The sequence below is a fragment of the Salvia hispanica genome, chromosome 1, assembly GCF_023119035.1.
Source record: "Salvia hispanica cultivar TCC Black 2014 chromosome 1, UniMelb_Shisp_WGS_1.0, whole genome shotgun sequence".
In the NCBI taxonomy this organism is placed as follows: Eukaryota; Viridiplantae; Streptophyta; class Magnoliopsida; order Lamiales; family Lamiaceae; genus Salvia; species Salvia hispanica.
In genome coordinates this window covers 30,661,948-30,686,644 of record NC_062965.1, presented here as the reverse complement: position 1 = coordinate 30,686,644, position 24,697 = coordinate 30,661,948, and the positions used below count along the sequence as shown (strand labels likewise).

The window sequence follows — 24,697 nt, the reverse complement described above, 5'->3', positions numbered from 1 at the left end:
CTTGCAATTATTTATCATTTTCGAAGATCTAATGGTCCCAATGGTGTGTATAGTGGGATTGGGATATGTTGACGAACACTAACTTCTCTTTAACAAAAGAACCCAATACTAATAATATTGATAGTAACTTGTTCATGTGGTGAAGAAAACGAAACGTGTAGCCCATACGATGTTGTATGCATAGACATACACTACAGATGCTTTGATTTAGACATATTGTGACACTGATATTTATTTTTAGGTCGACCTCATCCTACAAAAATCACCCATTTTTGAGTTAATGAAAATTGTGTAGTCTCTTGTCAGGTCCCCCTATTTTGTGACTAGTGGCAATTAGTGAATTAATTGAAATCCTAATTATTGAGGGACAATTTTGTCTTTATTAGACAAGATTAGGCAAATTGCGCTCAAATTCAATGATATATTTCTAATGGTATTTTTAGTATAGTAGGGTTTTGAATCTTGATCAAAACAAGATTTAATCTTAATACAAAATGCAGGTCAAATCTTGATGATTGGATTTTTGACAATGTAATGATCAATAAAAACCCATTTTACATGGATATCATTATTAATTACTAATTTTTAGGTCATTTTATAAAATCCAAATTTAAGGTCATTTTTAGATTATTTTAGGTATCTTTCTAAAATTACCTAAAAACTTACAAAAAATAACTTTTGTTTAATTTAAAAATGACCTCTGGATTTTAGTTCTGTATTTTATATTACAATTAAGTTTTTCATAAATCACAAACCTATTAGTACTATACGAAAGACTATAGTTCAATTGGTGAGATATTTAATCTCACATATTTGAGAGTGATGTTGTAAGTTAACAATTATTGGACCTTATGAAAAATGTTTGACACTTCCATTTCTGAAGCAAAGATTTTCTTACAACCAAGCAGGATTCTTCAAAGCAGTAACCACAGCTTTCACTTGCAGGTAGTTGTTAAGGCTGTAGATCCCCTTCTCCCGCCCGATGCCGCTCATCTTGTACCCTCCGAACGGTATCCCTGCATCGAACACATCGAAGCAGTTCACCCACACCGTGCCGGCCCTCAACCCCCTCGACACTGTGTTGGCCGTGTCAATGTTTGATGTGAACACGCCCGACGCTAGGCCATACCGCGTCGCGTTTGCTCGTCTTATCACCTCATCGATGTCCCTACCCGCCCCAAAATCGATCATTTGTGTAACAATTTTTCCAAATTCGCAATCAAACTAGATTAGTGCAAGACTTACTTGAACTTCAAGATGGATTGGACCGGTCCAAAAATCTCGTCCCGTGCTATCAACATATCATCCTGATTCACACACACTTCAATTAGTATTGCATAAAGCCATGATCATTTACTAAGTCGATGTGGACTGATTAAATCCACGTTGACTTGGGCTTGCTTTGATACCATATCAAAATTAATACGGACGGTGTAAAGACAGCACCTGTACGTTGGAAAACACCGTTGGCTGAATGAAGTAGCCTTTAGACCCGAACTGCGCCCCTCCACACTCCAGAGTAGCATTGCTATCAATGCCGGATTTTATGTAACCAAGAACCTTCTGGAACTGCTTTGAGTCGATCTGATAAGATGTCGAAATCAATCATGACTTTCGACTAAGAAGATCGTGACAATGTACTAGTACAGGAAGCTACCTGTGGGCCTTGTTCGATCTCTTTCTTGAAGGGGTCGCCAACAGTGCGCTTAAGAGCGCGCGCCTTAGCCTTTGCAATGAACTCGTCATAGATCTTCTCGTGGACAAATGTGCGCGAACCAGCACAGCAGCATTGGCCCTACAGATTTGATGGTAGATTTAAGTGATGAAAGTTGATTATGACATTATGTGATGATCATCAACAAATTAAGGTAGTTAAAGTAACCTGGTTAAAGAAGAGAGCAAAGTGTGCTATCTCAACGGCGCTATCAATATCAGCATCCTCGCATACAATGAATGGAGATTTGCCTCCTAATTCGAGTGTCACCGGCTTCAGATTGCTCCGCGCAGCTAGCTCAAGCACGACCTTGCCTGTCTCAGTCGATCCGGTGAAAGCAATCTGCATAAGAGCAGCAGAGTTTTCATTAACTAATAGTAACAAGTTTAAGCAGTTTGAAACACAGAATCAACATATAATGTAAGAGTATGTTTGTTTGCAATAACAGATTGACAAAAACCTTGTCTACATCCATGTGACTGGCAAGAGCTGCACCGGCAGTTGGACCATATCCGGACACGATATTGAGAACACCATCAGGAAGACCGGCCTAATTAAAAGTCGAAAACAAAATCAAGATATGGATGCAGACTTGAACACATGTACTTATCCTAAGTTAGCTCAGTTGTTAAACAGCAAATTCAACCATGTTACGAATCAAGAAGCTACCTCACGGAACAATTTGGCAACATACAGAGCAGTCAAGGGCGTCTGCTCTGCAGTTTTGAGGACAATGGTGTTTCCACAAGCAAGAGCAGGGCCAACTTTCCAAGCAAACATGAGAAGCGGAAAGTTCCATGGAACGATCTGGCCTGCAACGCCAATTGGCTCGTGCAGAACTTGAACGTGGTGAGGTCCGTCAGCAGGCACGGTCAGTCCATGGATTTTATCCGCCCAACCTGCACGACTCAGATGAGTTTTGCCTCATTGAACAGCGTATAGGCGACTCAAAGATTGATCAGAGGATATGTTACCAGCGTAGTAATGGAATAATCGAACAAATATTGGAAGTTCAGATGTCAAAGCTTGCAGATATGGCTTGCCATTGTCCCATGTCTCAAGCTGAGCTAGCTCTTCTATGTTTTTCTCGACTAAATCAGCAAAACGCAGCATTATGCGCGACCTTTCCTATATCACCACACATATAAACACACACACACACTCAGTTATTTAACAAATGTAGGGAAGTACAAATGCATATAACCTTACATAAGCACTCATTTTAGGCCATGGCCCTTCGTCAAAGGCCTTACGAGCAGCTGAGACTGCACGGTTAACATCTTCCTTATCGCCCTCAGCAACATGGGCAATGACTTCTCCAGTCCGGGGATCCAACGTGGGGAATGTTTTTCCTGAACAGAGGATTGCTGATTAAATCTAATTCTTGCATAGTACAATGATTGAGGTTGTGATTACCAGATGCTGAATCCACAAATTGGCCATTGATGAAAAGCTTGGTGTGATTAACTTGAACAGAAGGGGCTATTGGTTCCTCAACAACTGCAGCACTACTAAACCTCTGCATTCCCCTCCTCAATCCATATTTTTTGCCTATAAAAAAACACATCAATTGTCTAAAACTAACACATACACAAATGTCTTTTAATTTGCATAATTATCAAGTTATCAAAAACTATGATTATCAAGAATATCCACACCCTTCAGTTTCAAAGTCCTAAAACACTTAAATCACGACCAAAAACACAAACTTGTGATCAAACACATTTCATACTAATAAAAACACACAATGGAGGTGAAGTCAGTTACCAAGTGAAGTAACAGTAGAGGGGAGAGAGAGAGAACGAGAGAGCATGGTGGAGATTCTGCGACCTGCCATGAATGATGAATCTTTTCCTGTTGTAATGAGAACGGTTTAAATTTTTTCACTCACTCTCCTCTCTATATATCCTCAAAGCCCCCCCTTAAGGCCTGTTTGGTATCCTTCAATAATTATTTGGAAAAGCATATTCCAAAATGGCAAAATTATATTGTAGTAAAAAATAGGTTTTTTTAACTACCACCTTTTATAACATATGACGTCCAAATGCATATAATCTAGCAACAGAGAAATGAACCAAAACACTGCATTATTTTCTCCAGAATCCACTCTTTTTTCCTGCATGTTTGTTTTCTTTCAGCCTCTACAGTACACTTAGTGATGAACAGTTATGGTTTACCTTTTTAATGAGGGTTTATAGTTACGTTTAATAATTAATCGCACACCAACCAGAGAAATTAAAGGAACAAAAGAGAGATGTTGCACCAAATTAATTAAAGCAGCTTTTAGTTAATTAATCCGTGGGGACTCTCTCCTCTCCTAGACTCTGCTATCAACCATCTTTCTCCATCAACTAATCGTCGCAAATAATATAAAAGTCAATAAAAATTTTGTTATAATTAATTGCTATTTTTTACATTTTTACCTCGTCAGGAACGCCCACTACAATAAATGTATATAGTACAGTACAAATGAGGCAAAAATGACGTAAAGATTTAAGTACTTACTTGAAATCAATTTTCAACTAAAACAATAATTTCATTTGAAATTTAGTGTTAGGTAAGGCTTAGTTGGTGGATCCATTTCTCGTGTGTCAACCTGCAGCAGCTGTTACAATTTTGTCACAGTTTCGATGTTGTTGTTTACCATGATTTTGTTTTGAGCAAGTTAGTTGGACATGCATCACCTAATTTCTTACTCCCTTTACAATTCATTTATATAGATACTTTAAATTGATCAATTTAAGCAGGGGATTCAAAAATGGACTCAGCATTGTCTTCTCTATCATATCAAATGACACATTTTATCATGGAATTATTTAAACAAATTAAGTGCACAAATCTCGTCGTTGTCCATAATTTTGAATTTTATTGTGTTTCTTATTTTCTCTAAAAGACAAAATTAAAGGAACTATTTCGATAACATGTCGTACTTCATGCTCTGTTTTAAAAGAAGAGGGAAATTTTTTTGGTCTGTGAGCTTTTTAAGGTACTCCCTCCGTCCGCGAATAGGAGTCCCGGTTGGCCATTTTCATCCGTCCGCCATTAGGAGTCCCGGTTAGACATTTTATCTTGGGAGTATAAAAAATGACCCCACTTTTCCCTTAATTTAGAAGCTGCAATTAATTTTAATCCACTTTGATTGCAAATAATAATATAAATGGGTCTCACGTTCCACTATCACACATTTAAATTATTACATTCAAACTTTTCTTAAAACCCGCACTCAACTCAACTGGGACTCTTATTCGCGGACGGAGGGAGTATCAATTTTGGTATGTAATATTTGAAAATATGTTCTGAGGTCTATTATCTTCGATGTAATATCGTTTGAGCTATTTTTTACTGTTTCAAACTATTAAGGACGAAAATATCCTCAAACACATGAGGGCAGTTCAATATATTTATTCTTTATCCTTTATTAAAAATTAATTTTGATATTTTAATTTTATTTTTGCCCCTTTATTGAAGGAGAGAAAAAATGGGAAATAAGAGAGAGAAAGAAGGGACAAAAAATTAAGAGAAATAAATTAAATATTTTAAAAAAGAAGATAGAATAAATTTTTCAGTCTTATTGCATAGCATGCATGGGATTAAAATGAAAGTGACTTGTATGTGTGAGTTAATGTGTTTGTTTCTAAGGCTAAGGGTTTCAAGTTCCAGTCCACTATAAAATACTTGTCCTTAAATTTATGTTCAGTATTCATATTAAAATAACTTGTCCCATTTGAGAGCTTTATTTTCGGATGTTCAACAAAAACATAGTGGAACAATGTTTTTAAAGATTGAATTGGAGGAGTGGATTATTGGTCGATAAATTGAAATCCTACTGAGGTTTAGGAGGGCGGCTGTTAGCAGCAGAGACCCTTGACCCCCACTCTAGCAGCTCTTTGCTGCAATCATCCTTGTGGCAGACTACTTCAATAAAGCACAAGCAATCCTTCTTCTCCGTCGTCGCCGTCTCAATCGCCGCCACCAGCTCCTCCTCACACTGCACCTTCGAAGTCCAGCAGTTTCCCTCCCCGTTCCACATCGCCTCCACCAATCCCGTGTAGTTCCAGTTCTTGATCACGTTGTACGGCCCGTCGTGGATCTCCACCTCGATCGTGTATCCCCCGTTGTTGATCAAAAATATTATGCTCTTCTGCCCGCACCGTATCATCGTCGACACATCCTGACACGTCACCTAAAATTACAGGTGCGGAGCCAGGATTTAAATTTAGAAGGGACAAAAATATTCATAAGCAAATAAATTGTAGGAACTCAAATATGCAAAATTCAACATTTTGAGTTCATCAGCAAGGATGATGTAAAATGGTTTAATAATGAATATTTTTAAAATTCGAATTTTGAAAAATGACCTAAAAACGAACTAACAATAATCTTTGTGTTGCCCAAAAATGATTAGTTCTGCGTTCTGTAATAAGATGTATACTTGTTTTGATCACAATCCCTCAAATAAATGTATAAATTTGAAGAAATATTAGTATACTGTGCAAAATTTTGAGGTTCATGTGGCTCCGCCCTTGCCTGAAAACTCCCGTCACCGATGCACGAGATCACGCGCTTCTTGGGGACCGACTGCGCATACCCTAACGTGGCTCCCACCGCCCACCCGATCGATCCGTACTGCATCTGGAATTCGTACCTAAAAGACCAACTTTCCCCCCTCCAATTATATAAATAAAAATAAAAATAAATGTACAATTAAAACGAAGATCGTTAATTACCCGCATCCTTCCGGCAGCTTGAGCTTCTGGCAGTTGAACCACGAGTCTCCGGTCTCGGCTATGACGGCGGTCTCGCCGGTGAGCAGCTTCTGCACGTGCTGGAACAGCACATTCACCCTCAGCGCCTCCGCGGGCTCGCTCTTCACAGGCTGCCCATCCGGCACGAAAATCCTCTTATAGTTGTCGAATGCAGTGGTGTTTTTAGTGACCTTTTTAGCTAATTCTCTCAAAAAGTCTCTCATGAGCACGCAGCCGAAGGCGGGGCCGTTGCCGACGACGACGCGGTCGGGCTGCACGATGATGGCCTTCTCCTTCTTGAGGAGGAGGGAGTAGCCGACGGAGCTGTAGTCGTTGAAGATGGGGCCGACGAAGATGTAGGCGTCGGCGGACTCCACTATCTCGCCGCAGAAGTGCGTGCCCACCGAGCCCCAGTACGTCCCGATGAAGCGGGGGTGGTGCTCCGGGACCTGCCCCTTGGCCGAGGGCATCGCTGCGACTGGGTAGCCGGATGCGTCCGCGAGCTCCACGAACGCGGACTCTGCCTTGGATAGCCGGAGCTTCGGCCCCCCTATCATCACCGTTTTGCCCGCCTTGTTTAGGAATTCCGCTGCCGCGTTCACCGCCGCCTCTAGCCCTACCTTGTTGCTTAATCTGTACTTTTGAAATCATTCCGAGAAATTATGAAGTTCAGATTTGTTCGCAACTATCTCATGACTATTTTAAAGTGAAGTTGAATCTGATATGACAATTGAAAATTATATACGTGGATATTGCGTTTGTGAATTGAACGATGTTGTCTTTTATTCACTTTCTCATACTCCTATTTCTTATTTGGACAATATCCAATAAATTTCTATTTCAAATTTTCTAACTTTTTACACTGTCTTTTCTTTGCAAAATTAAACAATTATTTAAAACTCACAACAATATGAAACATCTATTGTGAAACCGGGAGGGTATTAACAAGACGACATCATTTGGTTGAATAACATGAACATTACTCCATCCGTCTACTATGTATAGTCCTTTCATTCCCTTTTCGTTCGTCCACCAAAATTAGTCATATGGAGCTGGAAATCATAAGTTACTCCCAATTTATTACTGACCCGGCACATGTTTTAAGAAATGTAATAGAAAATGAGTTAAAAAGTAAGTGGCATGTTGGTCCTACTTTTATATTATATTAGTTTTATAATAAAATGTGAGTGAGAATGAGTTAGTGGAATATGTGGTCCACTACCAAAAATGGTAAAAGTGAAAGATGACAAATTTTTAGAGACGGACGGAAATAGAAATAAGTGACAAATTTTCAAAGACGGGGGGAGTATTTTTTTTAAAAATCCATGGGTTTCATCCTAAAACCAATTGGTGTAGGTATCGAACTAAGTGTGCTAAGTTGACCCAACACGGATTTTAAGAAATGTAATGAAACTTGGGTGGAAAAATTTAGTGGATGGGTGAGTTATGAATATGTATACCTTGGAGAGAGAGAGAAAGGGATAGGATCTATTGCAAATGTAGGATGAGGCAAACCAGGCAAATTGCAGCTGATGCTAATGTAGACCGGTTTACTCTCCATCAGTGCCGTCGAGATGGCTTTATCAATTTGTTCATGTGCATCATCCAAGTGACTCACAACTGCCTAAAACATAACATAATCAAGTGGAGTATTAAAATTTAATCGTGGCATGCCCTGCAATATTAGTAGTACCTGATAACACGTGACTGTTTTGAAACACTTAAGCTCTTGGCTGAAATCGGGCAATCCGATGGTGTGGTGGAGGATGCGGTTGGTGCCGTAGTCATTGGTGTTGGGGCCACCGACGATGCAGATCACGGGGAGATTCTCGCTGTATGCGCCGGCGATGGCGTTGATCACGCTGAGGCCGCCCACCGTGAACGTGACGACGCATGCGCCGACGCCGCGCGCGCGGGCGTATCCGTCGGCCGCGTAGCCGGCGTTGAGCTCGTTGCAGCAGCCGACGTTGGTGAGGCCGGGCTCGGCGATGAGGTGGTCGAGGAGGGTGAGGTTGAAGTCGCCGGGGACGGAGAAGACGTCCTCCACGCCCACCTGGACGAGGCGGCGGGCGATGTGGCGGCCGAGGGTGGCCGAGGGGTCGGTGGTGGGGCCGTGGTGGGGCCCGCCCGGCGTGCATGTGTCGACGGAGCTTGATTTGGTGTCCATGGCGATAGGGGAGAGTGTGGTGTTGAAATGTGGGGGAGAATGGGTCTTATTTATAGTGGCTTGGATATCGGGAAATTAGGACTTTCACAATTGCTATGAATTTGGTGTAGTAAATTTGTTAGTGTTTTCTTGCGGAAGGAGATTATCTCCCTAATTAATGTGTACCGTTAGAAATGAAAACGGATCGTACGCTCCCATGAAACTATGCAACAAAGCTTTTATACGAAATTATTTAATTAAGCCAATCCTATGGGCTGAGAGTAATTTTGGCCAACCTTGGTTTACAAGTTTTTTCAATTTAAGGCTATTCAGATTGTCATTTTTTCGGGACTATAAATTTTTTAACTCAAATCCTATAAAATTGTTGGGCTATTCGGGTCAATCCATGGATATCGCCCGGATCAAATTCACATCCCTGAAATGATGTTATGTACATATTGGGCCTGTAAATAAAGGCTCAAGAGGCCCAACAATCAGTATCACTTACCACTAAATAAACTGTGAAAAAAAAATGGTGTTATTGTTGACTTGAGTTTCAGAAGGGTAAAGGTAAAGATCACTCACTATCAGCAGTTCATCTTTCAAATTCACTGATTTTCCATCGTCGTAGCATCGATTACGGAGAGCGAACCATGGGTTTTAGGGTTTCTATTCTACTCCTTTTTCTCTTGGTTACCGTCCTTTCCTCCTCAGCGCAGGTAATCTCTCTCTCTCTCTCTCTAAATAACTAATTAAAATGTGGTACATGAACTTGCATAAGCACGATCATTGAAAACCTTGCTTTTCATCATTTTGAGAAAAAAAGCACACATAAAAATGTATATGCTAAGTTATTTGTGTTCGTGCGTGTCGGTGCTTTCCATTTCTTCAGTTTTGTTTTTTTGGCAATAGGCATTTTCCGAGGAAGAATCATCTTTGCCGGAGCTCTCGTTAACACTGCCGTCGTCTTTCTCAAAATCACTCGCTAATCTACAAAAGGAGATCAAGTAAGCCTCTGTGTATTCACAAACACCATTTATGCGTATTTTGTTCCTATGCAATTTTGTGACCTTAAATTTTCTCTATGCTTAAATTTGTTGAATTATTCTGTGTTAGCTATACATTTAATGGAGTGGGATTGCTGCGACGTGCAATGACACACTCCTCCTACTCAGAGGAGAACAACAAGGCTCTGAGTGTGTTGGGAGAAAGTGTAATTGAAACCTCTGTGGCGCTGCAATCACTGAGGAGAGATGTGGATATTTCTGCCAAGGATTTGAACCTTGCCATCTCTGAGGCCTCTAAGGTGGAGGGTTCCTGCAATGCTGAGGGAATTCGGCTCAGTTTGCAGAATGTTGTGAGAGTTGCAACCAACACCGATGCCACAGCTCCTTCTGTGGTCTGTGGTGCGTTCCGTGCACTTTTCGGGGCAATTGCAATTGATGCTGGGAGTTCAGATGAGGCCGGGAAGGTCTATGGAAAAATCCGTGCTGGAGTTGGGAGTGCGGTGACTATGTAGGTAAAGGCTGTTAATATTAGATGTGTGTTTTTGGAACTGTATAATACCACTGATGTATGCACTTGTTAGTTCTAAGAGTTGTGATCTTTGCTCAATGTTATGTGTTTGAATTCGGTATATCGAGTGTTCTGTGTATATTACTTGACTGTGTGTTTAAGCATTTCATGGTGAAATTGATGGTTGCAGCTTGTTTGACAGGCTAGTTTCTTTAACTTTTCAGCTGTCTTATAAATGGCTCTTAGTCTGGTTCTTGAACTTGTGAAAAATTAGTACAAAATTGTAAGCAAAAGGCCTCGTTCAATATTCACAAATGCTTATTTTACTAAGAGTAGTTCATATGTAGGCAGCATAATATGACTTTTAGTTTTCTTCAACCATTGTTCTCATGTTTCTTTCTTGGGACAAGGAAAGGGACTTCAGGTCTCTTTGGATTCTCATATTACAGATGCAAGCCTAGGATAAACTATCCTTATATAACTGCCTCAACGTCCTTGAAACCAGATATTTTCTATTGGTAGGGATAAATTGTGTCTGTTTGTTGCTAGTAAACACTTTATCGTCCATCTTCATGTTCATATTCTATGAGAACTGCTCATGTATAGTCGTGCACATATGTTGGATACGATAGGTATCTCATTTGGGCTATCCTATTCGATCTGTCAACTCTCATGATTGTGATCCTATATGGAGATGGGTGAAGAAGAAACATAATGTAACAAAAGTGTGTTTCAACAAATATTTGCTGGTTTTTGTGACATTTCCTGCATTTAGTAGAAAGTGGGATATCCTGGATTTAATATAAAGTGACATTTATGTAGATTTTTGTGTTTGGGAGATTAATACTCCTACGATGTAACACGTTGAAATGCACATAACACATTCATTCTGTTATTTATTTTCAGTCTGCATTTCTATTTTTTTATTCTATAGTTTTTTTCAGATTGTTTTTCTTCTTTTGGTGATATTCTAGTATCTATGTACACACACACATGTGGTTATATATGTGTATGCTGTATGCTTGCCTTGTCTTTAAAAAAGTTGTGTGTGTTACTAGCTGGTATATGCATTGCCAGTATTGAAAAATTGAGAACATGTTATATTTATGAATAGACATAAAAAGCTAGAAAAGAGATCTTCCATTTATTTGTACAGCTGCCGTAGATGGTCAAGTTAGTTAGGTTGGCCATCCAGCCTCTTAAAATAATCTGGATTTTGTTAAATACAGACATAGAATACAGCTGCGGTAAAGTCTCAAGTTAGTTAGTTTTGCCATCTAGCTTCATAAAATAATCTGTACATTTTCAAACAATCATATTTTAGCATATCCTAATTCTTAGGTGTTTTGGTAAAGGAGACTTGTCTTTTAAATATGTGTTTTCTTTAAAAATGTTTTTGTTTTGGCAAGGTTGGTGGCTGTCTTCCTACAATTACAATTAAGAACTTTTGTTAATACTTCATTTTAATTAAAACTTATATAATGTACTTATTGACAAATCAAATGCGATGTAAAAGACCCATTAAATTTATAGATCTAATTGGCGAGATCAATATATTATACTCTTATACATGGTGACAAAAGAAGCAAATTTGATTATTTCATCATCGAAAGTTTAGTGTTTTCTAATCTTAAACATTCCGTTTATAAACATGAAATTATAATATACTCCCTCTCTCCACGAAAAATAGGGTACTTTGTGAGTGGCACGAGTTTTAATTTAGAATTGGTAGTGGTAATGTGGAATGTGGTAGTGGAATGTGGAGTTCATATTATTAGTAAGAGAAAAGGAAAATAAATATAAAAAAAAAGTAGTATTAATGGAATGTGGAGTCCATTTATTTGAATGTGCCTTATTTTTCGTGGACAACAAAAAATGACAAATTTGTCTTCTTTTTTTTTGGACGGAGGAAGTAGTAAAAAAAGATGCTCAAAAGTTATACTCCATGATGATACTTGGAAGTAAGATATGAATATCAGAATATGCATGACTTATGAGTACCATAGTCAAGTCTTTTGAAAATTATATACTCCCCCGTTCAATAAAAATATGTCATTTAGGAATTAGGATTGACAAATATTTCAATACGGAATTTATAAAGTAAGAGAGAAAGAGACAAAATAGTTGAAATTATGTAACGGATGATGGAGCCCATGAATACTCCCTCCGACCCATAGAAGTATGGGCAATGGGTATGACACGTGAATTAAGAAAAAATTGGTAAAATAAGAGAGAGGAGGTGAATGGTATGGTAAAGTAAGAGTAAAAATAATGTTAGTAGATAGTGGGACATACATTATTAAATCAATATAACTTTCTGAAAATGGAATGCACATATTTTTGTGGGACGGACGAAAATGGAAAGTGTGTATATTTTTATAGGACGGGGGAGGGGTCTTATTCTAATGCTTATAGCACCCTAATCTAAAATCAAGACTAAATCTCCACTCTTGGATTTTAAAATGAGTGGATGAGATTAAAGCTCACAAATCTCAATAGATAGTAGACAAAATATCAACAAAAGGGTAATATCGTCATTATGTTATCATATGATAATTTTCGTGGGTGTTTTTTTATATCAACATTGTGTATTACAAATATCAACAATATGATATAAGAATATCAACATTAGTACAAGAAAATATCAACACATATTTATTGAGATTTTTACATAGTTTTATTGAGATTTTTTGATGTATTTGTTGATAAAAATCTGGTTATCAACATTTACGAAAACTAAAATAAAAAATATCAAATTTCATCATCCGAACGTCGTCGGAACATATGCAATTGAGATCTCGTTGGAATCCTTATTAAATTATCTTTAATTTGATATATTTTTTGCGAAAAAATAATTTAAATTGAGAGAGTTACATAAATTTAAAGATTTGAGATGATTTTGAGGAGAGAGAAAGTAGTTAGTTATAATTACTACATAGGATTTGACATTAATACCATTTTAATTTAATTAATAATTATTTAAATTTAAAATATATTACACTTGGCATTATATTAACCACAAGATCTTCTCATCTAATGGTTGAAAATTGATCTCAATTTGGGATTGGTAATTAGTTAGCAATTAATTATATCCCGGACGGATTGGTAATTAGTTAGCAATTGATTATATCCCGGATGGGGGAGTACTAAAGTAAAAGAGAAAGGAAAAAATATTGTCATAAATGGATATTGGTTGTTTTTATGGGAGGAATGGAATATGAGATTGATATATCTAATTAATGAGTATTCATGTGACTATATTCATATTAGCAATTGAACATTTAAAGTTAAAAGAACCATCTTTGATTTCAGTGGATTTTCACGTGAATAATGTATTCTTACTAACTTTACTAGTAGTACTTTATATTATTGGCGCGATAGTTTAACCAAACTTCCTGACTGCACCGTTTTACACTTGAGCCCTTTTTGGGCCGATATTTTTCCAAATCAATAATTATTCTCTTCAGCCGTTATGTGCTGCAAAAGCAGAGCTCGAGAGAGAAATGAGTGAGAAGAAAATACTTCGCGGACCATAACACTCTCCCCCCGCGCCGCCTATACAACTCTATACATACAATGGATCCTCGCGAAACCCCGATCCAGATCACACAACCGCTCGACAATTCCTCCGAATCGCTCTTCCGCCGCCGCGGCTGCTTCAGCTTCCCCTGCTTCGACCGGGACCCCGCGGGCCCCACGTGGTGGCAGAGAATACGCCCCTCCTTCTGGTCTCGCGGCGTCGGCGCGGTGATGAAGATCCGCGAATGGTCGGAGCTGGTCGCCGGCCCTAGGTGGAAGACGTTCATCCGGCGCTTCAATCGGAACCGCAGCGCCGGAAAGCACGCCAATTTCCAATACGATCCGTTGAGCTACGCCATGAATTTCGACGACGGCAGCGGGGAATTCGCGCCGGAAGGGGACGACGCCGACGGCTACTATTACGCGTCGCGGAATTTCTCGTCGAGGTACGCCAAGGGCTCGATGGACCTCGGCACCGATGGGCCCACCTTCGTCTAGCTGTACACGCCACACTTGTGTTTTTTTCTTTTCATGTTCAGTCAATTATTTGGATTAAAAAACTACATTATTTTTTATGATTGTTTTGTTTGCGAATTAGATAGTGTATTTGATCTCAAATGCAGGCTCTTCCGACGTCGTTTCTTTTTTGTTCCTGAACTATTAGAACTGTTGTGTTTATATTTGAATATATGTAGATGCGTGCAAGCTTTAAAGATTTCATTTTTTGTTTTATGTGACTCATGGATTTAATTATTATTGTTGTTTCTTGTTGGCGGTTTAAACTTTAAAGTTTTGATGTGGATTAGTCAAATTGGAAGTGATGCTTCTTTTTCGTGAGTTTTTTTAAACATTATCTCATTTGGTGAAGCATGTAGATAGAAGATATGACAGGGTAGTGCTTCTTTATTACTCTTGACATGAAAATATCCACTTTCTTAGTGCGCGAATTTTGAACCAAATAATGGACAAAGACGAATAGATAAAAGCACTTTTTATTTATTTATTTACTACTTTCTCCCTCACCATTTAGATGTTCACCATTCCTTTTTAGCTTATCTCATTTAAAATGTTCAATTTTCATATTTGAAAACAAATTACACTATATTACACTTAATATCCAACTACCTTTCATCTCCCTATTATATTGCACTAAATATTTTTTTCTAAAACTCCGTGCCATTTATGATTATGGACATATTGAACGAGACAAAGATAGTGCGTATTTTAAAAGAGAATTAATATTGTTTCTCCATTTATTCTAAACTCAAAACATTCAACTTACTGGATGGAGTAAAAACATAACTCCTATCTTATTAATTAGATTACTTTTATAATCAGATCAAGAGCTGATGTTCTCTTGATTGTATTATACTATCATACTATATTATTATAGCAACTTAGTTAATTGTTGTGTACTTGCATTAGCATTTCAAACTTTACTATGAACATTAACAATTCAACTTTAAGAATCAACACACCTACATGGTTCCATCTAATGCATTTATTTTTAAATAAAAATAAAAATTTCATAAGTTAGTTTTTTCTTCCAAAAAATTATGTCTACACATATATTTTAATACTAATAAAATTTAAATTTAAAATTAATTAATTTTAAGCAGATCAACTTTCCAAAAACATAATTACGGATAATATTAAACATAAAAAGGAAAACAAAAAGATTGAAAATGCAGAATAGCTAACAATGATAGTAGTAGAAGTGGTCTGTAGATGCTATGCTACATGAAAGTGTAAAATAGTAAAACCAAACTAGTAGTACTAGTAGTATTTTTTTTTTCATATGGCATTGTCGAATTTTTGGCGAAACCCCTATCATCACAACAAAACTTAGTTAATTTCGTCTCAAAATTCCGATCTTAGAAATTTAGAATATATAGTCAGTCCCTACTAAAACAAATTTCTACATCCGCGCCAGCATGTCACTCAACAGAGTACTCAAGCAGCATCTTACTTTTAGCTTCCTTTATGTCCATCAGGATATCACCCACACTCCATGGAAACCCTAGGCAGTTCTGGCTGCCACTCGAGTAGCTCGAGTGGTACGTCACATAATACCACGCCGATGCCAGCTTCTGCTGCTCCTCCCCCTCGCTCCCGCAGCTGCTCCTGAACCACCCCTTCACCTCCTTCATCAAGCTCTTCACCGACACCAAGATCCGCTCCCTCACCTCTCCATACCTCCGGTTATCGTACTGCAAGTACCCCGACTTGCGATGCAGATTCCCGGTTAGAATCTCCACTTCGCTCTCTGCATCGTAGTAACTGAAAAGCGCATTCATCCTGTCTATGTACTGTTCCTTGTGGCTCTCAGCAGCTGCAATGAAGGACTCGTAGCCATCGACGATGAGATCCGGATCAAATGCGTCTGCTGGGATCTCATCTGGAAAGACCGGGTCCGGCTTCATCTCCTTGATGAACTGAATGGTGGCGCGATAGAGCTTGCCTAACGCGCCATGTGAGACATAGGTGGGCTTCTCCCACCTCTCCATGAAATCGGGAAACTCTCTGGGTTTTAGATACCTTGGCATCTCAGCCGGAGCACCTGTTTTCGCAAAGTCGACTGCCATAGAATGAAGGTTTGCTAACTCGAGGCATTTGGAGCTGAGAGCTTTTTCGGGTTCACAGTCCGCGTGGACCAAATGTGCATTAGAGATTGCGCCCAGAGTGTCGCTGATCATGTAATCGGCGAAGAACGTTTGTATTTCCTGAAAAAAAAAATGCAGAAAAATAGGTAATGGAACTAATAAAAACAAGATAAAAAAGCAAGTTTCAGAATTCAGACTACCTCTAAGGTCACTTCATGGTCCATGATGCGTGGCCGTCGCCCGGTGTAGTCCATCGGGGTCACAGTGCGAGGTGGGATGAGATCTATGTCCCAGCTTATGAAATAGAGATCACCATCAAGATCTCCACCAGAGCATTCATTCGGATGAGGCCTGCAAAACCATCACGTCAATTCCTACCAGAAACACGAATAGCTAATACGCAAGAACCTAAGAAAGAAAGAAAAATGTACCTTTCTCCTTTCTGGGGGAAAACAAGGCAATCCACCATATTATCCTCCAGTAGTTTCACGTCGAATATAGCTTCAAGAACTCTGACATCACCTGGATGGAGGCATGGGTTTTTTGTCACCACAACTTTGCCTTTAAGGACGGAAGTAGTCTCATTCACCCTTTGGAAAAAAGGCTGATCTCCACCCTCCAACTCGGCTGTGTTCATGGTTAGTCTAACAAAAACCTGGCCATACTCCAAAGTCCCGGACTCATCTAGGCATCCAACTAAAACGCGGCCCTTTGGGACAAAGATGCGACCCCTGCTTCGTATATCCGAGATCTGGTTCTCAAGATGCGATTGTAGCATTGTCAGAAGATATGGCTCTTTTTTTGGTTCATAGCCCTGGAGCAACATTCTTGACATGAAGCTTTTCATATCACCCCCACCGGTGCTCTCCAACACGTTCAGCGCTGCCTTGGCGTTCGTCAGCATTGTTCCCAGCAGTTGTAGTTGCTGGTCTTGCATTGCCAAAAACACGCTATCCTTGACTCCCAAAGTTGAAAACAAAGTAATGATTTCTCTGTTCAAGTAGCACGGCTGGGACTCGCTCCACTTTGTAATGTTGAGCATGCAATTCGAGGACTCAAATTTAAGCATGCTGCTTCGCAGTGAAAGTTTCCGGAAGGAATGCCGGTTGACAGCTATCACCCCTTTATAGCCGCCATAGCGGATCTGAAACGCCGATGGGACATGAGACAAACCCAACTTCCTGACAACTTCTCTAGCAAATGCAGTGGAAATCTTTCCAATTCCATCTGAGAAACAATGTTTCACGCCATCGGAAACAGCTTCAATGTCAGGAATAAGATCTACATCCCTCGGACTGACCTGCAGAGTTTGCACCGACGAGCTGAACATCTGACCCATCCGCGCTGCACATTTTGAGATGCTTCGGATCTTATTGAAACATCCCATCCACTCTCTGATATCATCTGCTTTGACATGATCGTTCGAAGCAAACATCCAAACTGAGTTCGAACGCAGTTGACTGGCAGAAAAAGCCAAGAATTCGAACTTTTTGTCTCCAATGACAATCCCATCCCGGAGAACAGAGACTATTCTGCGATAGATGTCCGTTCTATAAGGCTTTGCAAAGATGCCCTTCATTATGCTTGTGGAAACTGCACCCACAGAAAGCCTGCCCCAATCTTCATCAACAAAGGTGACTCTCATGAAGTCTGAAGCGTAATCAGCAAAGTTCTTCACAATGTAGTTTGAGGATTCAAGTTCAGGACCCAAGCAAAATATCTTAGTTGGAGTCACCATAACTCTATGACAGCTCATTATGTTATGCTCGATCAGTCTCTTGGAAGCCGCTGAAGGAAGATTCTTGCAATTGTGAGTGGTAATGGAAGGTTGGTTCTCGATAAATGACTTAGGTTCATAACAAGTAGAGGGCAACTTGTGCATTTCCTTGAGAATTAACAGAGCAGTATCCATGTCCATGTTGCTAAGGACCTGAAATACATCGTTGTTTATCGCTGAAAGGCTCAACTTTTGACGATGCACCAGTGAATTAATCTGAAAAAGGACCTCATAAGGTACTTGAAAATCCGAGTTATTTTTCACAATTGGAACTAAATTGGAGGCATGTTCAAACTGCACTTCCTCAAACCATAGTTCAGTCACATCTTTTGCGTAGTACGGCAAAGATGTGTATAGGTCTACATTTGAGAATCCTTCTTCAATCTCCCAGCAGAGTGCGGACAAATATCCAATTGACTTGATACCCGAAAAATCAGTTGTTCGAACCCATATAAAGTCATTATCTTCTTTGCAGATGTGATACCTATCAGTAGTGAATCTTGATGCAATCTTTGGCCCAGAAACCTTTTTGAATACTTTTGGTGCATGTCTAAGCTGGGGAATAGAAAGGAAAGAATAAAGCTAGACTGCAACTAGAATTGACTCATACAAATTCTAACAAAACAAACAATTCCAAACAGAAATATATCAATGCATGATCTATAGGCGTAGAACAAAGAAGACTTCAACTTGGACATGATCAGTGAATAGTGAAATGGGTACAAAATGAAAACAAATAAATGGCACGCGTATGACCATAAATATAAACACAACAAGCTAAGTAAAGCCTTCATAGAGTATACATGACCCAGTTCACTATCTTTCTGCAGTTGTTTTTTTTGTTAAACATTGGTCATGATAAACAACAGTTAGCTCTTTTGGAATTGAGAAAGAAAAAGATTCAAAAGCAATGAACCTAAGATGCCAACAAGTGGGAAGAAAGGACATTTTGCTCATCTAATTTCCAAACCCGAATAAGCCAACACAAATCTTCAAACTTAGTAACAGTTTCTCCACATCGTATCACCATGTATAAGCTCTTCGACCGTATCTTGTATGTCCATACATCTATTAAGGACAAGTGCAGCAAGCCTTATACACAGATCTCCTTTACGAATAATAAGCCTCTACATTATTTAAGCAGTACAACCAAATAAATCAATCATAACCACTAACTCACACCAACCAAACTTCAAGAAATCATCGTAATAGACGCCAACCAGTTCATGTATACATTAATTCATCATTCTGATCAAACTGGAATAAAATAAACACGAAATGCCAACTGCTAACAAAACCAGAAAGCCCTACTCCAATAATCAAATTAAGAACAATAGAAACTTGATCACCACCCAAACTAAACAGTAACTAGAAGGAAACTATAGCCATACAGCATTCATCATCGCACAATACTTAAAGAAACACATTCTACAGGAGAACTTGTGCAGAAACCCCAAAACCTTAAGCATAGAAATCCAAACCACTAAAAAATGCAAAAAACCATACCTTCAAAAGAATGGCGTTAACCTTCTTATGACCCTTATCCAAGCAACACGGTCCGCTCTCCAAAACATCCCCAAATTGCACCTCCAATTTGTAGCTTTGGAGCTCGTGTTCCACAAAAAAATGGATGCTTTTCCTGTCAGGCATAAACCAGAGCTTCATTCCACCCCAAGATTCCAAAGTCCCCATGCAATCAGGCCTAATCATGATCCCAGCAAACAGGAGCGAGCCGGCGCCGCCTCCGACCCGGTAAACCGGGTCTACGGGTCGAATGATGATTTCTTCCAATGAGTGGGCGAGTGTGAGGTAATAGCCGTTGAAGAGGAGGTTCCGGTGCTGGGAGAGGGATAAAGCTTCGATCTTGGCTTCTGGGCTCTCGAATTGGACGCGGCCATGGCCTCTGGACTTCCAGTTGTCACGCTCCGTGAAGATTTCGACGGCGTAGAGGGTGTCTGGTCCGAGGAGGGACTCGAGGAATGCCTGGAGGTCTTTGGCTATGGCTATGGGTGGGATGTTGGATACCTTTACTGTGAGAGTGGGTCTTGCCTCTGAGAGACAGGGGATGATCATGGTGAGCGAGGGAGAGAAGACGGGGTGTTTCTGTTGTGTGTCGAGTGTGAATTTTGATGGACTTCAAAAGGGGGGGATTTTGAGAAATCTTCAAGTGGCGGCCCACGCACACTGCCTCGTCGCAGTGGGCGCGTGACGGAGGTCCGATCCTACAGTTTTTCCTCTTTTGTTTTTCTTTTCCTTTTTTTCTTTTTCGAATCATATTTGAAATTAGCTAGATATATATGACAATGAAATTAATTGAATGTGAAACAGTGTTACTCCACAATGGAAAGAGTTTGGAAGAATGTGAAATTAAGAAATTATTGATGTTCTATCCAGATGGGTAAGAAGAGAGGTTAATTGCTTAGATTTGAGTCGGGGTGGCGCGACTTTTAAATTTAAATTTATTTATCAATTCCAAAAAGAATGAGTTTGGACAATTTGGCCACTAATGCATACAGAAATTTGGTATCAGTTTATTTGTAGTTACTGTCCTCTGATCTATCCGAGTTAAGCATACATACTATAGTTGCATAACGAGTTATCAATTTCAACGTCTAATTTGCAGATGTCATGCTTTGATGCAAGCTTCAAGTCAAAGGCGCACATTTAATGTTGGAACCCCAACTACACTTAATAATTATGAGATTTTTTCGGAGTTGGAATTCTCGAAAAGGTTGTACTAGTAGTATTTATTGACGGTAGAATTTGCATGAAATAGATAAGTAATGGGAGAAAATGAATTAGAAAATTGGTGATAAAAAGATGTAGTACAATAATTGTCGATAGAAGAAACGTTTGCATCGAAAACACTAACGATATCTAGCGACGTAAATAATAGTAGTAATATATTATTATCTTTGTAATAAAGAACATAGTAGGAAAAAAAAAATCAGAATCAGGAAGCTAAAGAAAAATAGCCAATAGAGATTAATTGTGATATAAATTGGAAAGAAATAAAAATAAGAGAGAATGACATATTTTAAAAATACTACTCCCTCCGTCCCCAATTAAGAATCACACTTTTCCATTTCGGTCCGTCCTCAATTAAAAGTCACACTTCATTTTTACCATAAATGGTAAGTAGGTCTCACATTCCACCAGTGGCGGATTTAGGGGGGGCAGGAGGGGGCGGTCGCCCCTTCCCGGCCGTTCGGAGAGCCTAAACTTTCCCTTGAATCGAGCCGAAAATAGCATATCCGTCCCCACCGTGGAGTGTAGAAATATACTTTGTTTTCAATAAATAGCATATAAAATGGAGTAGTCTAATGGTTTGTGTGTTGATTTTTTTCTAAGAGGTCTAAGGATCAATCCTCAACGAGAGCCTTTTTTTTTCATTTTTTACTCTTTTAGTTTATCAATTCATATTTCTTTCTTATCATCAAAATAATACCTTTAAATACTTTATAAAATCTATTCATATTTATTTATTATCATCAAAATAATACCTTTAAATACTTTATGAAATCTAAACTTTTACTAATTTGCCTATATTTGCATGCTAATTCATGTATATATTTTATTAACGAAGCTAGTGCTACTTAAATATTAATACAATAATATTTATTTAATTATTAAAAATATTAATAAATTAAATATTAAATATTTAAATATTAAATTTTCGCCCCCACCATTTTCGGGGTCTGGATCCGCCACTGCATTCCACTAATTCAATTCACTCGCATTTTATTATAAAACCAATATAAAAAATGGATCTCACATTCCACTAACTTTTTCAACCAACTTTTCTTTACATTTCTTAAAATCCGTGCCCGGTTAAAGTGTGACTCCTAATCAGGGACGGAGGGGGTACTAAGTAATAAAAAGTAGGAATGGAGGTAGAGAGTCTCGAACTCACGACCTAGAGCATTCATACGAACTATGCTACATTTACTCTCGTTAACTGTGCCATCGCAGCATCTATGCTTCGTTAAATTCGCTATTTCGAATTTAAGAAAAATGACTAGATTTACAGGACATGTCTAACACAAGACTTTTCAATTATTTATATATTTGTCTTTGAGTTAAAACATGACCAGCCAGATTTATTGAAAGTATAATGTGTCTAGTGAACTACTCCATAGTTGATCATTCTAGATTAAATTATGTTTTTTATTTTGTCTAAAGGAGTATAATACAAATACAATAATAAGATCAATCAACTGAAAATCACTCCACAAATAACTACAGTTTGCAAGTGGGAATCCAATTCCCAGTCACAGCTTTCACCACTAAGAATAAAGTTTTCGACATGCCTCTTACTTTGTGGCCTTCCCTTTTTTCCTCTAAAGGTGCAAGAAAAAATCTTCTTCTTTAAGCATTGTATCATTTCTTTCTCAAGAAAATGCCATTTTTTTTAATTCCACAATGCACGAAAGGTATTTTATATTCAAAACAGTCAAGTAGTCAACCACTTGTAATATCTGAAACATCTTTTATTACTCAAAATCCTCACAATAAGAATCACTAAAACACAATCCCCAATTTACTGGTGATCAGTGTTGACCAAATATTTAGTCAAAAAGGGTTGTCAAACCTATAATCATTATGATGCTTTAAAATGAACATAAAAACAGCATATTATCAGCAGACAGCAACAAGATACCAACATCTTGAGAAACAATCTGGGATGTGAAAAATGGCCACATACTTGTTCACCTCCATCTGTGTGCAGTATACTAACAAAACTAGTTATAGTAAAACAAAATTAATCATCATTGCTGCTAAGGTGAAAAACTAATGTAGTGTGTGTGTATAGAAAACTATACTATTTCCTCATCTAACACTATAATAAAACAACCCCTTTTTCATACTAAATCACTTGCTACTATATTTTCATTTGCTTGTGATGTAGTAGTGAACTTGCTTTTCTTGGACCATAGCCAAATCTTGGATACAGAGAAGCTATCCCCTCTACTCCTAACACCAATCTTTTTCCCATCCGCTTCCACATTATCACCCCCAAGTCGCACTTTAGCCCTCGTTGCAACGCCACTGCCACGAGGCAAGGCCACTTGAAGGTTGGCCTCGCCAACAACGTATTGAAAAGCACCCATAGAATAACATCTCCTAGCATCAATGCTGCTGCTAGTGACCTCATTTTGCATCTTCATTTCACTCTCTACTCCTTCATTAGTGCTCCTGAACTTCCCAAGACGAATGGAGAGCGTCCTGCCCGGCCCAGCATTGCTCGTCTCTGGCAGAGACGCGCCACTAGGGAAAGACAAGCTGCTCCATTGGTGATCCAAATCACAAGTACTGAACAAGGGGTTCTCCGTATAATTCCCAATTCCGATTAGGCTTCGACACAGAGGGCACGTGGAGTTCGACAGCAACCATGTTTCGATGCAGTGGATGTGAAAGGCATGGCTGCAGCTAGGCAGGACCTTGAGCTTGTCAAGAAAGGACAATTCAGAGAGGCAGACAGCACAATCAAATGGCTCCTTCAATCCTATGATGTCCTTGTAGTAGAAAAGTGGCAGAGCATCGATGAGTGACTGATCGAGGCCGGAGTCGTGCAGACGGAAAAGGTGCTGCAGCTGCCTCTGGAATGTGTGGGAAGCAGCATCAGGGAGCCTGCTGGAGTGTGAGATTGAGGAAAATGATGGCCACTTCATCACAAACCTAATCACAAGCTGTAGCAATCCAAGTAGGAAGAAGCCAATTGCAAGAATCACTATCACTAGGAGAACTAGTGGGCTGATTCTGCCCATTGATGACACAACTACTGAAAATGAGGGCTATTCAGAGTTCAAGAATATAGTTCACAAAACAAGAAAAACTTGAACAAATTGCCCTTCAAATGGAATTCAGACAGGAAGGTGTTCAAACAAGGATAGGGGAGTATATAACATGTCAAAAAGCACACTGGTAAAAGAATTCAAGAATAAAAATCTGAACTTGCAGGCAAACTAAACTGATTTAAGCTGACAGGGATTGTGATTTGTGAACAATCAATCCACACAGGGATTTATTTATAGGGTTGGTAATAAATGGAACTATTTTTGAGAATATCAAGATTTCCAGAGAAAATATGTCCAAACAAGATTGGCAAACAAAAATAAATAAACTACTCACATATTGTGCTAGTGTGTATAAAAATGGAGTTTAGAGTGTGAACTGAAATTTGCAACAAGATTTGAGAGGAGGCAAGGTTGGGTGTAATGACAAACTTGAAACTATGGCTTCTGTCTTTTAGTTTACCTGATATCAGCAAAAGGGCTCCTCCATTTGTCGCTTTCACCAACCTTATGGTGTGTGTTTGAGGAGTTTCTTTTCTTTATCTAAGATTAATTAGGGCAATCTTTTTGTTTTCAAACATTATCAGTCTTGTCCTTCTATGAATAATCCTCATGCTGACTTCACATTCTATTTTTTTTTTCATTTCGTAATTTAAACATGTAAAAAGCTAGGAGTATTAAATAAGAAATCAAGATCCAGTAATGAATCATTTTATTATAAGAGAATATATATTTAAAGGGGTGAGAGGGTGGAAATCAAAATGTATAATAAAACTATGGAGAATAGCATGAGTAAAGCATTATTTAGTTACATAAGCATTGAATAGATAAATTTTGATGATGATATGGAGGGTCCATTTCAATGGGAAAAAAACACTGCTAA

General features: G+C 38.8%; 5 protein-coding genes across 6 annotated transcripts; 1 reads left to right on the top strand and 4 right to left on the bottom strand.

Annotated features, from left to right (window-relative positions):
* Window positions 1-701: 701 nt before the first annotated feature.
* Window positions 702-3,787, bottom strand: LOC125201933 (aldehyde dehydrogenase family 2 member B4, mitochondrial-like). The gene is made up of 11 exons (XM_048100233.1): window positions 3,482-3,787; window positions 3,131-3,265; window positions 2,924-3,066; window positions 2,689-2,842; window positions 2,384-2,613; window positions 2,175-2,264; window positions 1,883-2,056; window positions 1,658-1,795; window positions 1,447-1,584; window positions 1,246-1,307; window positions 702-1,168 (listed from the first exon to the last, which is right to left on the bottom strand). Exons 1-11 carry the CDS (start codon window positions 3,549-3,551, stop codon window positions 895-897), a joined length of 1,608 nt encoding a protein of 535 aa, XP_047956190.1. The 5' UTR covers window positions 3,552-3,787; the 3' UTR covers window positions 702-894.
* Window positions 3,788-5,411: 1,624 nt separating this feature from the next.
* LOC125194034 (pyruvate decarboxylase 1-like) lies at window positions 5,412-8,626 on the bottom strand. Its single transcript, XM_048092037.1, has 5 exons — window positions 8,153-8,626; window positions 7,920-8,083; window positions 6,442-7,092; window positions 6,242-6,359; window positions 5,412-5,897 (listed from the first exon to the last, which is right to left on the bottom strand). Exons 1-5 carry the CDS (start codon window positions 8,624-8,626, stop codon window positions 5,538-5,540), a joined length of 1,767 nt encoding a protein of 588 aa, XP_047947994.1. The 3' UTR covers window positions 5,412-5,537.
* Window positions 8,627-9,142: 516 nt separating this feature from the next.
* LOC125201599 (protein NUCLEAR FUSION DEFECTIVE 2-like) lies at window positions 9,143-10,336 on the top strand. The gene is made up of 3 exons (XM_048099773.1): window positions 9,143-9,324; window positions 9,518-9,612; window positions 9,722-10,336. Exons 1-3 carry the CDS (start codon window positions 9,259-9,261, stop codon window positions 10,122-10,124), a joined length of 564 nt encoding a protein of 187 aa, XP_047955730.1. The 5' UTR covers window positions 9,143-9,258; the 3' UTR covers window positions 10,125-10,336.
* Window positions 10,337-15,318: 4,982 nt separating this feature from the next.
* On the bottom strand, window positions 15,319-20,267 carry LOC125201317 (RNA-dependent RNA polymerase 2-like). The gene is made up of 4 exons (XM_048099378.1): window positions 19,526-20,267; window positions 16,674-18,574; window positions 16,443-16,593; window positions 15,319-16,362 (listed from the first exon to the last, which is right to left on the bottom strand). Exons 1-4 carry the CDS (start codon window positions 20,090-20,092, stop codon window positions 15,577-15,579), a joined length of 3,405 nt encoding a protein of 1,134 aa, XP_047955335.1. The 5' UTR covers window positions 20,093-20,267; the 3' UTR covers window positions 15,319-15,576.
* Window positions 20,268-22,706: 2,439 nt separating this feature from the next.
* Window positions 22,707-24,371, bottom strand: LOC125202124 (RING-H2 finger protein ATL47-like). Of its 2 annotated transcripts, XM_048100467.1 has the most exons (2): window positions 24,278-24,371; window positions 22,707-23,709 (listed from the first exon to the last, which is right to left on the bottom strand). In XM_048100467.1, the coding sequence occupies exon 2, from the start codon at window positions 23,689-23,691 to the stop codon at window positions 22,882-22,884; it is 810 nt and encodes a 269-aa protein (XP_047956424.1). In that variant the 5' UTR covers window positions 23,692-23,709; window positions 24,278-24,371; the 3' UTR covers window positions 22,707-22,881. The 2 variants fall into 2 exon arrangements, with proteins under 2 accessions (XP_047956424.1, XP_047956423.1); XM_048100466.1 differs by lacking the exon at window positions 24,278-24,371 and having other exon boundaries at window positions 22,707-24,220.
* Window positions 24,372-24,697: the final 326 nt, after the last annotated feature.